Below are 17,845 nucleotides of genomic sequence, written 5' to 3'. Positions count from 1 at the left end.
ATCTTATTATTAATTGTTAGATAATTCTATAGATATTTATCAATGTTGATAAGTTGAGTCCTAGCATCTTAGCTAAGGATCTCAAGCTGCTTGACGTTTTGTTTTTCAATGGATAAAGACTATACTGAATTACAAGGTAATTTGGCATTAGTTGCCTAAGTGCAATTTATATTCAGCCTTCTGATTTTTTGATCAGTGTTATATTACTATATGGGGGTACAAGATACTTATTCATTAATATTTTACTACGTTGATTTGCATTTCTTCTTGAACCGGCTTTTCAGGGCCGATAATTAGAACTATATCTTTAATATATTAAAGAATCTTACTATGATGATTAAAGGGATCTTTTCCATATAGAGTCTTACCTTACGGTCTAACTGTGTATATCTAATTGTATCTCACTGTACAATAGAGAAAGTTGCTTCTGACGTTCTGGTATTTTTATATAAATAATTTATTTAGACCCTAGTTGTTTTACCTATGGGTTCTAAGTGTTTATTAGGTCTTTATTAAGGGTTCTAGGTCCTTATTGAAAAATGTTCAATTGTAGAGAGGATATAATCTTTAATATCCCTTATTTTGGAATAATTTAAAGAGTAGAAGGGTAAGGATAACAGCTGAACTAAAGGATGAGACAGGGGATACAATGAGTACAGTTCATTTGCATGGCATATGTATAGCAGAAAATCTAGATGAAAGTAGCTGGAGAGGTCCTGATTAGAGAATCTTGATTTGCATATGTCTTGTTCACATATGTCTTTCATCATCTTTAGAGTATCTTTCTTTGATATACGCTACTTATTTAGGGGTTCAACAGATGTGAAAGGTCTTCCTTGTTGTTAAGGCCTCTTGGAAACAGGCAGTCTATTTGGAATATCCATTTAGACTAATTGGTTAGTAGTTTTTCAAACCTCCCCTCCAGTTTTTTGTTATCTTTTGAATTCCTATATACTTTAATGTTTTAATATTCCCATGATGTTTAGTTGTGAAGTGCTGATAGAGGGGTGTTTCCATGTTAAGTTTTTCAATCATTAACAGATGTTCCCGGATCCTGTCTCTGAGAACTCTGGACGTCTGTCCAACATACTGGAGTCCACACGGACATTGTAATAAATAAATGACCCCCTTGTCTTGACAGCGTATCAAATCTTGTATTCTAAATTCTTCCTTGGTGTTATTGGAGATGAATTTGGTTGTTTTAGTACCACACTTACACGCTTTGCACGTGTGGCAAGGGTAAAATCCTTTCACCCTTTTTCCATAGACATCCTGTATTTCCCCCCTTGTTCTTTTTTTGGAGGCTGGGTGCCAGTCTTCGTTTTTCTGTATATGAACCTCGGGTACTCTGGCAGCTTGTCTCCTATTATGTCATCATCCTTAAGCAATGCCCAGTGTTTCCGGAAGATGTTTTCTACTATTTGTTTGTTGTCACTATATTCAGTTATCATTGCTATATTATAGCTGTTCTCAGTGAAGTTCTCTTTGACTTTTTCTTCATATTTGGTCAGATTTTTTCTATCTATTTTTCTGACTTCATCTATTTTCTGGTCCAGCATTTCTTCATCATATCCTCTCTCTACAAATTTTCCTTTAATTAATGAAGCTTGTTCTTCCCATTTCGTGGCATTAGAGCAGTTCTTTCTCATTCGTAGCAACTGTCCTTTTGGGATGTTGCTCTTCCATTTAGTATGGTGACAACTTTCCTTATGTATATAGTTGTTACTGTCTACGTCTTTAAAGTGCGTTGATGTTTCCAGTCTTCCTTCTCTCACTTTGATTCTTAAGTCCAGAAACGTCAGTGCTGTATAGCTCCATTCTTATGTAAACTTAAGGTTTACAGTGTTCTGATTCATGATGTCAAAAGTAAATATTAAATCCTCCAACGTACCCTTCCATATGATGATGATATCATCTATATAACGCCTTTTTAATTTCAACATGAGTGAAGGGGTGAAAAAGGCCTTAGCCCTGTGGGTTGGTGCTCGAAGGGATTTCGAGCAGTGGCGGGGTGCTAGCCGCTAAGTTTATATAATTATTCTGGGTACCTCCTCAGGTATGGGGAGGGGTTAAGGATGTGGGCGTGCCTGGCGGAGCGCCAGTGGAAGGCACGTTATGTTAATTTGGCAAGCACCTTTTAATGTTAATGTTGTTTTAATAAAGTTTTAATTCAATTAATTTAAATAATAAATGCGGGCTGCGGCCTTTTTCCCCCAGGTTCTGTGTCTGTGTCTTTATTTATTATAATATTGCCTAGATGTGTGGTCAATCGAGCCCCGGAGGAATGCCTATGAGAGGAGGGGCCAATGACCTCACTCTAGGCATAGGGGCGTGGTTCCGTGAGCCGTTGCTCACTCGTTGGTTTGCAGAGCAGGAGCGAAGACCTGTGAAGAAAAGCGCCCTCCCTCCCCTTTTGGTAAGTGGTTGTTGCAGCTGTTGCGGGGTGCTAGCGAGCCGCTAAGTTTATATAATTATTCTGGGTACCTCCTCAGGTATGGGGAGAGGTTAAGGATGTGGGCGTGCCTGGCGGAGCGCCAGTGGAAGGCACGTTATGTTAATTTGGCAAGCACCTTTTAATGTTAATGTTGTTTTAATAAAGTTTTAATTCAATTAATTTAAATAATAAATGCGGGCTGCGGCCTTTTGCCCCCAGGTTCTGTGTCTGTGTCTTTATTTATTATAATATTGCCTGGATGTGTGGTCATAGACATTTTTAAAAATAAAACATTTTAAAACAAAACCTACAATACAGACAAATTAGCTACCAGGCAACATATTAGCCAACTTTTCAACACATTACTGATGGCAGTAGTCCCAGCCACTTCAGTACTTGACACCAGCACTGATTATAGCATTTATACATAGCTGTAACTCAGAGCGCCTCCGTGTGGAAACAGAGTTTTTAGTGTGCACTTAGAGGAGGATAACTTTCCTCATTAATATTATTAGGGGGAGAATATCATATTTGTGTTGAGATTTATGTAATAGCGAACTTTGCAGAGCTATTGAAAACGCCTCCAGCTGTATTTCAATGATGTATCAGGCATATGAATACGTAAGAGGTGATTTCTGCCTTTTACCTAACTTTTGCTCCGCTTGATATTATCCCTTATTGCCATACTGGCATACTGTACATACATGCGAGGCGGGCCCCAGTAAGTACCAGGCGCATGCGTCTCACCTCCTTCCCACCGCCGTCTGTGTTTGAACAGGAAGGCGGACATGTTTGTGGAGGGCTTGTGAGCCTGGAGTATCTTTGCCAACACAATCTTCGCCTATCAGCTGTACAACAATCGGGAGGCCTGCGTACTTCAGACACAGTGATATTGGGGGGAGAGCGTAGTGCGGCCGCGGTGACATGTCCCATTGGCCCTTATAGTGAGTCGTAGGAGAGTCATTCCGTGGGGCGCTTTGGGTGACAGCAAGCTCAGTACCCGGCAGTGTTACACTGTGTCGTCAGTAGTTGGGAAGACAGGGGCGGGCTGGAGTTTATGTGTCCGGAGGCCCTAAGGGAGGATGTCGGGTACCATCCCACCGAACAGCCCGGCCCTGAGGCGGGAGTGAGGGCCAGAATCACGAAATCACGGGGAGGTAGAGAACCGTTTCCACTGACAGGCGCGCAGCCATAGCACGGAATTCAAGTCGCTGTTAGCCTCCAGTCTGACAGCCTGTCACTGTTCTGGTCATGTCTACCGGGGAGAGCTTCGAGTCCCGCTATGGGAGGATCGATGTCATGTTGCGGGATCCCAAGTCAGAGGTTAACACAGATTGTCTGCTGGTGAGTGTCATCTCGTCAGGACCATCCCCTAAGGGAGCATTTGTTTAGTTGCTTGTTATGCAATGACACTTTACTTTTCCTGAGCTTGTGTCTCCACAACTGTAAAATACAAGGGATGAAATCTTATTTCAATATATATGGGATACAGCAATATTGTAGCATTCATATTCTCTGGCAGCAAGTGAAGATTTTTATGTGCAGTGCAAATTTCCTGACCGACCGGAGCTTAGTCAGCTCATGGAAACAGTTTTGCAATTTTGCTAAGAAACTGCATACATTTCACTTCCTATTGGGCCATATACTTATGTATTAACACTTAGCCACTGTTGTTAAATCTGTTTGCGGGGGTAAACTTTTCCTAAACATAACCTGCTACGAGGAGGACAGAAGCTTTACAGTAAACAGCTTCCTTTTGCTGCCTGAGGATACAAATGTTACATATTGTTACCAGCACTGTATTTGACTGTCTCATTTTTAATTTTTTTTAAAAAATTTCTAGGATAGAGTGAATATATTGAAAGCAAGTTACCTAGAAAAGAGAGCATTCATATCAAAGGGAGAGTTTATGAAGGAATGGTAGTGTTGGCTGAGTTGTCATTAGGGAGGGGTTGTCAGCTTTGAGGTGAGGATGGAAGTGAAGCTGACGTTTACCATTGCTCTCTGTATAATAGCTGTGACCCCCCTGGTCACTGATGATGTAGTTTGGTGTGACAATGCCAGGGAAGTGTGTTTAGCTGTAGTAATGTATCTATCCCCCCAGACGTGGCTTGAAAGTGTGATTCCTTTTGGCAGCTAAGGGGTTAGCTTGAATCAAATAGGTCATTTTCTAATTACCAATGGGTTAAATGCAATCATTATAGCTTTCTCTGGCAGTCATGTGATTATGCTTGAACACTACAGCTCTTTGGCAGAGAAGAGGTCAAAGCCTATCATCTCTGCCTGCATATAGTTTGAGATAATGCTTACTTGGTTCTACTGACACTGGGGGCTGTTCATCTCAGCTTAGTTGTGGCTGAACTTGCTTAGGAGTTTATAATTATCCTTAGTTATTGCCTAGACAGGTTCTACATTGGATGCGATTCCTGCTGTGGTAATTTTTTTTTTTTTTTAGGTTGACACTTTGGTCACATTACTTCTTTGATGGTGAAACAAATTAAACACAGCCATTACTCTAAAGGGATCTTTAAATCATCTATATTATTCTCTCGCATCACTATTTTTGTGAATGATCTTTAAAAGGGAATCAATTTCTTTGAGGAAACATAGTCCCTTTAATGTTTAGGTGTTTTCAGATTGCTTTGTCCTCATATTTAGGTTAAAAGTGACATCTAACTAAATATTATAATGATTAAAGTAATTGTCAACTTTCATGAATCAGTGCCCGTTTTTTAAAAAAACTATTAAAAACAGGGGCACTTTCAGGATATCTGAAATATGAGGATACAGTCAGTTATTGCAGTATAAACATTTGGAGCAAACTAGGGGTGAATCCAGGAAAGCAACTTTAAAGGGGATTTATAGTGGAAAAATGACATGCTCTAGTTTGTTTATACAAGTTATTTTAGCTCTAGTAGTAAACCTATAGTTATGTTTTTAACCCCACAAAGTGGTTAAACAAATTGTTAAAGTACTGCTCAGTAGAGTAGAGTCAGTGATTCCCCAGGGGGAACATCTATTAAAGGGACATAAATACAATTTTTTTTTTTCTTTCATGATTCAGAAAGAGCCTACAATTTTAAATAACTTTACAATTTACTTCTATTTTTACTATTCTAATTTTCTGTATTATCTTGGTATCCTTTGTTAAAAAGCATACCTAGATAGGCTCATCAGCAATGCACTGCCTGGAGCTAGCTGCTGATTTATGGCTGCATATGTATACGTTTTGTCATTGGCACACCTAGGTCCCAGTTGTGCATTGCTGATCCTTCAACAGAGGATACCAAGAGAATAAATCAGATTTGATAGTATAAGTAATCTGTAAAGTTAGTTAAAGGGACACTCAAGTCTAAATTAAACTTTCATGATTCAGATAGAGCATGCAATTTTAAACAACTTTAATGTGCACAGTCTTTTTTTTTATATTTAAACTTTTTGAGTCACCAGCTTCTACTGAGCATGTGCAAGAATTCATAGAATATACATATATGCATTTGTGATTGACTGATGGCTGTCACATGATACAGGGGGAATGGAAAGAAGGGTAAGAACCCATGACGGAATAATTCTGTCATGCCGTAAAATTAGCCCCAGATCACCATGGTACAGGCGATTGCGGAGTTAATACTCTTGCTAGCTGCCTCAGCATCTGAGGAAGACTAGCAACAGCAAATCAAGATGTCCCTGCCCATGTGATCACTGTGACAGCCAATCACAGCGGTCACAATGTTGCTGGGACATCAGATCCGCCTCCCTCCAACTCTGTTCGGTTCGTGAAGTGGAGAGAGACAGATCTTTGTTACTTTCAATGCTGTAAAAAAATCCAACGTATTAGTAAAAGGTAAAATATCCCCTTTACACACTTTATTTTTAATTACTTTTCTTAAAGTGAATTTAAACTTTCATCAATTAGTGCCCATTTTTAAAAAATACTATTAAAAACAGGGGCACTTTCATTGATGAAAGTTTACATTGCACCGTGTTTTTACAAATACTTACCTTTTTTACTTCTTCAAAGCCGGATCGGCATCCCCGCCTGCAGGTCCTCTGTAAATACGTCACCAATGACGAATCTGGCTTCCTCCAATCATGGCTTCCCCCCAGAGCGTTCATCTTGTGAAGCCCTGCCGCGATTGGAGAAAGCTGGTTTTGTCATTGGTGATTTATTTACAGAGGACCTGCAAGCGGGGGATGCCGATCCGGCTTTGAAGAAGTAAAAGGTAAGTATTTGTAAAATACGGTGCAATGTAAACTTTCATCAATGAAAGTGCCCCTGTTTTTAATAGTATATTTAAAAACTGAGCACTCATTGATGAAAGTTTACATTCACTTTAAGCTGCACTAAGTATGCACACATTATTATCACCAAAACTGTAAAAAAAAAAGTAGTTTTTTCATTCATTCTTTTTATTGTTTGGTATTTTGTTTATAATAAATGAGAACTTTTATATATGTATATGTCACATCAAATTAAAGCCCTTTTTGTCCTTTAAAAAAAACGGTATAAAATATGTGTTGGTGCAATAAATGAGAGATGGAAATTTTGGTTGAACACACCCAGCAAAAATTGCTTTGGTCCTTAACCAAAAGACCAGCATCTGAAGCTTGGTCCTTAAGGGGTTAAAGTGACACTAAAGGGATATGAAACCCATTTTTTTCGTTTGTGGTAGAGAGAGAGAGAGAATGCACTTTTAATCAACTTTCTAATTTACTTCTATTATCATTTTTTTATTCATTCTCTTGGTATCTTTATTTGAAAACAGGAATGTAACCTTAGAAGCCGGACCACTTTTGTTTCAGCACCTGGGTTGCACTTGCTGATTGGATGGCTAAATGTAGCCACCAATCGCAACCCAGGGTGCTGAACACAAATGGGTCAGCTCCTTAGCTTAAATTCCTGATTTTTCAAATAGAGATACAAAGAGAATAAAGAAAAATGTATAATAGGTAAAATTGCATGCACTATCTGAATCATGAAAGAAAAAAAAATGGGTTTAATATCCATTTGAACTCAAAATTGTATTCCCCTAATGTAAGGTTTAATTATGCAGAGTGAAAATAACTGCAGTACACTTTTATGTTTACTTGTTTTCTTGTAATTTTGAATATGAAAATTGTATTTTTTCCCCCACTCCTACCAGAGAGGCTTTGAAAGCTTTTATATGGAATTCTGATCCCTGTTCCTTCTATATACTGCATTATCATTTATTATGTGCAGGAACTCGATATGTGTCACTAATAAGCAACAGCATATGACATAAGATAGACATACACAATACAATTTTATGGGGTGTGTCCCTGGAATGCAAAACAATGCATTTTATTTTTTTTATTTGTTGATATTTTTATTAATGGAAAATTCAATATGAATACAGGTACAATGGAATACAAATCAGACGATATGATAGTTCCATAAAACGTAACAATTATTCCTGAACATTAGACCACATGAAATTCAAGTGTAAAAAGAATGTCCTCTTTAAAGTCTCTTCTGTTATTTTGAGAGGTTGAATTGCCTCATCTGAATATCACAATAGATCATCCACAGAAGGTATTAGATTTTCAGGTTGCTGACATACAATGCATTTAAAAAAAAAAAATTAACAAAAAATAGGTTTAAATATTTTTAAAGCCTACCTTTATTGTGTGTAGATGTTGTCTTTTCTTCTTTTAATAGAATGGTCAGTGAACACCTTAAAAACTACAAGGCATTTTTGTTACCTTGCTATAGAATAAACATATCCAGTGATCTCTACAAATATTTTTTCCAGTCTGGTGGCAGTGTAAAAGTGCATGCAGGGTGGCTACTTTACTTTTTCAATGGTTGCTGCTCAATTTATTTTTAAATCAATTTATATTAAAAAATGTTGCAATTAATTTGCGCATTGCATAGCTCCAAGTTATTTATACATTTTACTAAAACTATCCAAAGTGCAAAGTTAATTGCATATTTTAATATAAATTGATTTAATTATAAATTGAGCAACAACCATTGAAAAAGTTTTAAAGGGATAGTAAACAACTTGTAAATATGAGACATTCCTGTTGTCTTGCTACAGAATAACATATCAGCCAAGCCTAAATGTTTTAAAATTAAAATAACATACTGCAATTGTTTAACAGCTAAACTCTACCCCCCATTTGCCTTATTTGGAGGAGCTGACTATAAGGATGGTCACAGTTATTAAAGGGACAGTCAAGCCAAAATAAAAATTTAATGATTTGAATAGGGCATGTTATCAACTTTCCTATTTACTTTTATCACCAATTTTGCTTTGTTCTCTTGGTATTCTTTGTTGAAAGCTAAACATAGGAGGTTTATATGCTAATTTCTTAGACCTTGAAGGCCGCCTCTAATCTGAAAGCATTTTGATAGTATTTCACCACTACAGGGAGTTAGTTCATGTGTTTCATAAAAAAACCAATGAGCTCACACACGTGAAGTTACCTAGGAGTGAGCACTGATTGGCTGAAATGCAAGTCTGTCAAAAGAACTGAAATAAGGGGGCAGTTTGCAGAGGCTTAAATACAAGGTAATCACAGAGGTAAAAAGTGTATTATTATAACCTTGTTGGTTTTGCAAAACTGGGAAATGGGTAATAAAGAAATTATCTATCTTTTTAAGCAATAAAAATTCTGGTGTTGACTGTCCCTTTAATGGGCCATGTTATTGCTTAAAAAAGATGGATAATTAGCCAAAATTAAAAATGAAAGATTAATTGCAAAGGATTCTAAGTCAAACCCTAAAAGGTTTTTTTTAAGTACATAAATGGCAAAAAATCTAAGAAGCAAAATATAGGTACATTAAAATGTGTGAAGGGTAGCATGATTAAAGTGACAGTCTACACCAGAATTGTTATTGTTTAAAAAGATATATAATCCCTTTATTACCCATTCCCCAGTTTTGTATAAACAGTTATTAATATATGTTTTACCTCTGATTACCTTGTATCTAAGCCTCTGCAGACTGCCATATCTCAGTGCTTTTGACAGACATGCAGTTTAGCCAATCAGTACAGACTCCTAAATAACTCCACGGGAGTGCGCACAATGTTATCTATATGACACACATGAACTAGTACTGTCTAACTGTGAAAAACTTTAAAAATGCTCTGAGCTAAGAGGCGGTTTTCAACGGTTTAGAAATCGGTTTGAGCCTACCTAGGTTTAGCTTTTCAAAAATACCACCAAGGGAACAAAGCAAATTTTATGATATAAATCAATTGGAAAGTTGTTTAAAATTGCATGCCCTATCTGAATCATGAAAGTTTAATTTTGACTAGACTGTCCCTTTAATAGTGACATGGAGAAGGCTAAGTTACTAACCCAATTCTTTTCTTCAGTATACACGAGAGAGGAACCAATGGGGGGATACTTTGAAACAAACTAGAACATACAAGACCATACCATTAACTTGGTTATCTCTAGGGGATATCAGGAAAAAAACTATATAATATTAAGGTAAATAAAGCTCCAGGCCCAGATGGAATACACCTAAGGGTGTTATGGGAATTTAGCACGGTTATTGACAAGTCTCTTTCACAACTCATTATCCTCAGGCATAGTGCCACAGGACTGGCGTAAAGCTGATGTGGTGCCACTCTTTATAAAGGGGGATGCAGGGCTGATCCAGGAAGCTGTAAACCTGTTAGTTTGACAACAATAGTGGGGAAGATACTTGAAGAGATTATAAAGGATTATATTAATGAATATATTTGTGTAAACAAGATTATGATATCAAATCATCATGGTTTTATGAGAGATCATGTCAAAATAATCTAATTAGCCAATAACCCACTAATAATGTCACTAATAATCCAGGATAGAAACAGGATAAAAACACTACGTCATTCTCACAGCCTCTGTACTGACACTTAAAGGATTCCAAAACTTAAGTTTTTTGTCCATAACCTGACCATCAATTTCAAATCACTAACGTGTATATTTCATCACTTACCTACTTTTACAGTCCAACGATCTTTCTGAACACTATAAAATTAAAATGTATTTTTCTAAGATGACATCATTACAGCCAACCCTCTAATATGGGCTGTGCACACCAAACTTCAATTTCCAATCGTATTGCAATTTTGTGCATATCATTAAGTGACAATGTCGTCACCCGGCGCATGCGCATTACGATCCGTTGACCCGCGCATGTGCATATCTGATCCATGATACCACACTTACCCATACAGTGGTATTGTAAATAAGCATATGCTCTGCTCTTACAAACTCTATTCATCAAATTCAGCATAAAGTGAAATAAAATTAATGTGTTTTATTCATAAGTTTGTCCGTTTTTATACACATATAGAATTAATGCTCGTTATTGTTAGGGAGATTCTCGCAGCAATCCTCACTTACCTGCTCTATTCAGTGTATTGAGCATACAGTTAAATAAAATTAATATGGGTTTCATTGATAATTTTGTCCGTTTTTCTATACATATAGAATTAATGCTTGTTATTACTAGGGAGATTCTCGCAGCGATCCACACTTATCTGCTCTATTCAGCAGCTCTGTCTGATATCAACACAGCAGGTCTGCTGGTTTGCTGTGAGTTACGTCAAGAATGACGTGGACGGTATATCGCGCATGCGCATATCATCAAACCGACGCCATTTTCATAACCTGGGTTATCGTTCAGAATTGGATGATGGTAATGAATCGCCGTCGGGTTTGGAAAACCTTGTATTTTCGCAATCGGATTGCTAAGAAAGGGTAAATATTATAAACGCAATGCAAATTACAAAAATATAGAAAATATATCGATATTTCAATTTAAGATGATTTTTTTTCTGGGTTTAGTGTCCCTTTAACCACATTCTGTTACTCTTTTCCAATCCTCATTTGCCCACTCACCACACACTTTTTCTTATTGTTTGCTTACATCACTACTCACTCTCAGTTTACCCTGCCTTATATCAGACATATTTCTCTTCTCCTTTCCTTCTGTGTCCATTCCCTCTCCTTTAGATTGTAAACTTGAGAGCCTCTCTACCTGTAGACCACTTTGTATTTAACCCTTTAAGGACACAGCTTTCAGTTTGCTCAATTGTTTTATGACGGAAAAATTCCAAAATATGTCCTTAAGGGGTTAAAGTGAACTACTACTGATTGTGCTCAAGGGCAGGACATTCCTCTCCTTTTGTATAACTCAATTATTGCACCTACAACTGTAATGTACCCCAATGTTGTACTTGTTTGTGTATGTAATACATCCTTGTAATGTTTTATTATTACTTGTATAGCGCTGCGTAATCTGCTGGCGCTTTATAAATACCTGATAATAATAATTAGATTCTACGAGCACGTAAGTAAAAATATAGATTAAGGGGAATCAGTTGATGTGATATACTTGGATTTTGCAAAGGCGTTTGATACAGTGTCACATGAGCGATTAATGTACAAAATTATGGGGCTGGGAATAGCTAAAAATGTTAGCTCATGGATAAATAACTGGATAAAAGACAGAGTAACGAGTAGTAGTAAAAAACAGATAATACTTAAAGGACCAGTCAACACTGTAGATTTGCATAATCAACAAATGCATGATCAATGGGATAGCACTTAGTCTGAACTTTAAATGAGTAGTAGATTTTTTTTTTTTTTCTTACAATTTTAAAAGTTATGTCTTTTTCCACTCCCCCTGTACCATGTGACAGTGATCAGCCAGTCACAAATGCATACACGTACCATGTGACAGCCGTCAGCCATTCACAAATGCATACACACTTATTCTTGCACATGCTCAATGGGAGCTGGTGACTCAAAAATTTTAAATATAAAAAGACCATTCACAAGTTGTTTTAAATGACATGCTCTATCTGAATAGTGAAAGTTTAATTTTTGAGTGTCCTTTAAATAAATTGCAAAGTTATGTCTATTTCCACTCCCCCTGTATCATGTGACAGCCAATCACAAATGCATATACGTATGTGCTGTGAATTCTTGCACATGCCCAGTAGGAGTTGGTGACTCAAAAAGTGTAAATATAAAAAGACTGTGCACATTTTGTTAATGGAAGTAAATTTGTAAGTTGTTTAAAATTGCATGCTCTGTCTGAATTATGAAAGTTTAATTTTGACTTGAATGTCCCTTTAAATTGGACAAAGGTAATCAGTGGAGTCTCCCAGGGATCAGTGCATGGCCCTATCCTTCTATCCTTCTTCTTTTTTTTTTTTTTTTTTTTTTTTTTTATTTCATTATAAATTCTTTACTTAAGTAGCAATCAGACAGTTAACATGAATTCCACAATGATAATTTAGCCACGGTCCAAGTGAGTACAGAAAAGTTTTTTTTTTTTTTTTTTTTTTCTTCAAACTTACATAGCAGTTACATTTGTGTGGAGATATCTTGTGTGCCGCCTGATGCAATTTTCTACAACAAACAATCCAATAAATAAAATAAGAAAAGCAAAACAAAAAAAACAAACAAAGAGCACATAAGTCATGACCTACGAGAGCATTCACCAATTTTTGTGGTTCAACAGGGTCTACACACCACCTGCTCCTCAGGTGCTCCGTCATGAGGAATGTACTATTATGGAAGGGAGCTAAAATTGTGTACCTCACATTTACGGGCAGACTTAATAGATATGGTTCACATTAAGTTATGAATCTAGTTATTCTCTTATATACATCTCCTTTCACATCAGCCTGTTCTGTCAGTAGTTGTGACTGTACAGTAGTCCGGACAAGAGAGAGCGGTAGTGATTTGTTATGAACCCAAAACCTGAATATTGGTTTTCTAGCCAGTAGAATCGCCATATGTATGAAAAGACTAGAACCCCTTTATTATTATTATCAGGTATTTGTAGAGCGCCAACAGATTCCGCAGCGCTGATTTTGGGCGATCTTGTTCTAAAAATATTTGGTTCAGCGTTAATGTCATATAAAGAATATCTAATGAGCACAGAGTGAGTTCACCAAACTCCTGAAATAAACAAAAAACAAAGTACCAAATATGCTAGAGTGTTACAAAACAATATCTGTGTACAAAGGTAAAAAATACTCCCCTCTGTGTGTACCGCTGCCGTCTATCAATCTCTCCCAAAAAGAGACTGTAAGAATTGTAGTGGTATGTGATATAGAGGCGCAGGTGTTTTCTTCTTCGGTGCTCCAAAATTGCCTGAGAATGAAAGGGCTTTATTTCTATGTGTGTAGATCAACACCACATAATTAGTGCAGTATACTTACTCTGAAAGAATTCAGAGTCCAGCTTCCTCTCAAGAGTTAATCTGTGTGATGTATTGTGGTTAAAGATTCCCCAAATCCACTGTGGCTGTGAATACAGGATAACATACTCAAAATACAATGTGTAACTCATGCAAAATGTGCAGTATACTTACTCCGATAAAATCGGAATCCGGCTCCTTGTACAGCTTCCCGTTGATGTGGTTGAAAAAATCCAAAAGGCAGCAAACAAAATTCGTAAAAGATACAAATTTATTTAAAAGTGTCACTGTGGACAGATAGATAAAAGCTCATAAACGGAAGCTATACGCGTTTCAACGATGTTTCATCTTTCTCAAGAGCAGTAAAATAATGAGATGCTGCCTTTGGGTTTACACGGGTGCTTTTTATACAAAAATAATCAATGTTCCTTTTCCGGTTTTACCGGAGCCAGACTCACAAAGTTAAGATATTAATATCGTCAGCCGATTTCTATTCAAATAAAATTCAAAGATAACCTTTTTTGTGTGCAAAAAAGCAATGGATCTAATTATAATTTTAATGTATAAATCGGATGAGGATATTTTGAAAATATTACCTCACTTGTTTAGGACCAATCAAAATCATTTAAGAATAAACAGTAGTTCCCTTTCGAGTTTGTTATGCATGTGAGTTCCAAAACAGGTCCGCTCCTGTGTTGTGATCACATGTTAATGGAAGGGCCAATCCTGGATAGTTTTCGGCAACCTTTTTTCATTCCAATGTAGATGAATTTTCTTCGAATGTAGCAAAAGGGTTTATCAGTTTATCCATAGTCACCAAACTCCTGAAATAACCTAGGAGTCCCTTGACATAGGTCATACACTAAATACAAAAGCAGGAGCGCTATAGCTGAAGGTGAATCAAGCAATGTATAGACAAATAAGTGACTAGTGCATAAAAATAGTGAAAGTGACCGTGCTTCAATTGATACATATGATTAAAGATTAATTACTGATAATATATATCAGGTGTGAGGAGTAATGGACTCCAAGTAAATATGTTAGTGTGATGCAAAAATAAAGTGATTAAAATAAATCAAATATTTAGAAATTGAAGAACAAAATAAGTCAATGACTAGTGATGTAAGTGATTAGTAATGGCTATACCAAAATATTTAATAAACACATATAGAGATTAATAGCAATAAAAACACCAAATATAAAATGCTAGCAATACTTAATATTAACGGACGTCTCCGTTGTTATAGAGAGAGGTTGCCACCACATAAAAATATAATTAAAAAAATTCAAGAAATAGAGCCAGTTCAGTTTTCTCAGTCTCTAAACAGTGTCTTAAAAGTAACCAAAATCGTAAGAATCCAAATGGATAATGGAAAAGCGCTCAACCGGCAAGCTTACCCCCAGGCTGTGCACACTCTGTTGTCTCTGTGAGTGAAATTACAGCCGTAGCGGGATGACGTCACTTATATGGGCGCTGTCCTCGAAGAGCAATCCGATTGGTCCTTTTATGGAACAGTTGGAAGAATGCGGCTGCTTTGATCCGCAACACAGAGTATCTGTACTATGTATGTAGTATCCCAAGCGCTAAAAGGACAGCCTAAAGCTCACTACCAAATAAGTCCCCTAGCGGACTACAAGAGGGAAACAGTGGAAAAGTTATGGAGTGAGCGCTAAAACAAGCTTAATAGGCCAATGAGATAAAGAAGTGAACTAAAACGGTTCAAATGGGCTAGAACAATATAATACTGATCTCAATAAAATGTACAATTTAATATGCATATAAACATAAATAGGTAGTAGACGTGGATAGAGTTAAAATACTTAACATTAGCATGGATCCATGTAATGACTAAAACAGGTATACAACAATGATAAAAACAATGATAAAAACAGTGATAAATAGACAGATAGGAAGTCAGTGAGATCCTCTGCGATTAGGTCGGAGTTCTCTTGTATTGTGTAGATGTAGGTGCGAATAGACACAGTAAACAATAATAATGGTGTCTGAGTGATAAAATGCAAAAAGTGAAAAAAATGGAAAAAAATTTAAAAAAATTCAATAATGGTTGGAGAAAATTCAATTACAATTGGTAAAAAAACAAAACAAAAATAATCCCAAATCTGAATCAAAGTTCAAAGTACAAGTGAGAAAGTAAACAGTGATCAAGGGTGATCCAAAACAGATAAATCAACAATCCATAAAATCCATATGTTGAAAAAATTAGTGGTATAAAGTGTCAGTCCAAAAGTCCATATATAAAAAGTGATCCAAAAACAAAACAGAAATGGTGATCCAAAAATTGCAGATAATAGTTCAAAAGTAGAATCCAAGGTAATATAAAAATATATGTCTATGTGGAAAAACCTTCCATATCAAAATATGTTGTGGAGAAATGACACGTGAAAAACAAAACGTTGGTACAAAAAATACACAAAAAATGATAATAAACCTTGAAAAGCTCTCTTGTAAATTGTCAGTAACATTTTCAATTCCAATAATGTTTTCCCGTTTGTCGTCCGTTTGTCCTCCGTTTGTGTCATGAAGGAAGATTCAAAGTGTGCAATAATATGGGAGTAAATAGGGGTGATGGAGTGTATCCCTTGACGGGCTAGTGTGCATAGCGAGGTAATATTAGTATTGGACCAACAATCCAATCTCCGTGTTATGTGTGTCCGGACATAGTGTCTGCTTTGAAAATAGGCAAAGGTATCCCTGGCGGGTAGATTATCTTTCTCTTAGTTCTTGAAAAGAGAGCAATTGACGGGTGTTACGGTTCAGTAGGTGCGAGATATTAAGAACTCCATTTGATTTCCACTGGTGAAATACCAGGGTGGAAAGTCCTGGTAGGAAATCTGGGTTGCCTGTAAGGGGCAAGTATATACTAGAATGTTGTGGAGTGCCCCATAGTCTGCACAACCTGGCCCAGGCTCTTAAAGAGTACCTAAACAGGATGTTTTGACTTATGGAAGGTGGTAGGGATGAAAGTGCACTGTGTGGAAGGAATGCAGGATGGTAGTGTGGTACGAGTTGTTTTTCTAGGTGGGGGTTACCAAAGAAGTTGATGTCTGCAAACCAATCTACGACCAGTTTTGCTAATGTAGCCCAGTTGTACCACAGTAAGTTGGGCAGTTTAAATCCCCCCCCCCTTAGTTGTGGGGAGCGCCATTTTAAGAGCACTAATTCTCCCCCCCCCCCCCCCCCCTTCCAGATGAAGTGTGTTATGCTAGATGTGAGAGTGTGTATGTCACAGTAATTTATTTTATGCTATGGGCAAAATTTAAATAGTATATGAGATTTGGATTTACATGTAAAGTAATGCCTAGGTATTTAAAAGATCCATCCGAAACTCTAAGGCCATACCAGTCTACAGAAAGACCCTATCCTTTTTTTTTTTTTTTATTTATTAATGACTTGGAGCAAGGATTAAAGGGATAGTTTACTCAAAAATTTTTCCCCTTTAATTTGTTCCCAATTATCCACTTTACCTGCTGCAGTGTATTAAATTGTTTACAAGTATTTCCTTTACCCTTATATTGGCATTTGAAATAGTTGATTTAGCCTGTGGTATCCCCATCTATTCTGAAAGTTTTTGGCCTTAAATGGGCAGTAAACCTAAAAAAATATTTTATATAATTCTGCACATAGTGCTAACGTTATACATCTAAATATTGCAGAGATATTTTATTATAATTTACCATTTTACAGACTGCCGCTCCTTGCTCTACTGAGCAGGTCTGTTTTTTATCTAAGCGCATCTGGGCACCCTGTCTAGTCACAGCCTGGCCCGATCACGCCATTAAACTAAGTGTAGCTCACTCCCAAGTATTGGTGATTGGTTTATGGACAGATATAAGATAAAGAAGCAGATATATACTCACATAATGAGATAAAGTAATGAGATCTGATTATACCTACAAGCTCAACCCATTTTATTAGGTTGTGGCTTCAAAACACTAAATTAGCTAATTCATATACACAAACCTTAAAAAGCAAATCTCATACATTTTATACTCTGCAGCTGGTAAAAAAAGTAATTGGAAACACATTAAGGGAAAAACAATTTTATAGTATACTGTGCCTTTAAATGACAACATCTCTATTTTGGCAGATGATACAAAGTTGTGTAAGGTCATTAGGTCAGAGCAGGACAAAATTGCTTTACAAGGGGATCTGCAAAAATTAGAAGAATGGGCAAGTAAATGGAATATGAGATTTAATACGGGAAATG

At 36.7% G+C, this 17,845-nt stretch overlaps 1 protein-coding gene across 1 annotated transcript in view; it reads left to right on the top strand.

Annotated features, from left to right (window-relative positions):
* Positions 1–3,204: 3,204 nt before the first annotated feature.
* Positions 3,205–17,845, top strand: part of ROCK1 (Rho associated coiled-coil containing protein kinase 1) — a 1,092,122-nt gene continuing 1,077,481 nt past the window's right edge. Inside the window, exon 1 of the mRNA XM_053714968.1 lies at positions 3,205–3,778. Within this exon, the coding sequence (XP_053570943.1) occupies positions 3,686–3,778 (93 nt within the window). The 5' untranslated portion in view covers positions 3,205–3,685. The remainder of the gene's footprint in view (positions 3,779–17,845) is intronic.

The sequence above is a fragment of the Bombina bombina genome, chromosome 5 (assembly GCF_027579735.1).
Source record: "Bombina bombina isolate aBomBom1 chromosome 5, aBomBom1.pri, whole genome shotgun sequence".
In the NCBI taxonomy this organism is placed as follows: domain Eukaryota; kingdom Metazoa; phylum Chordata; class Amphibia; order Anura; family Bombinatoridae; genus Bombina; species Bombina bombina.
Note: the sequence above shows the minus strand (reverse complement) of the source record. Positions and strands in the feature narration are given on the sequence as shown.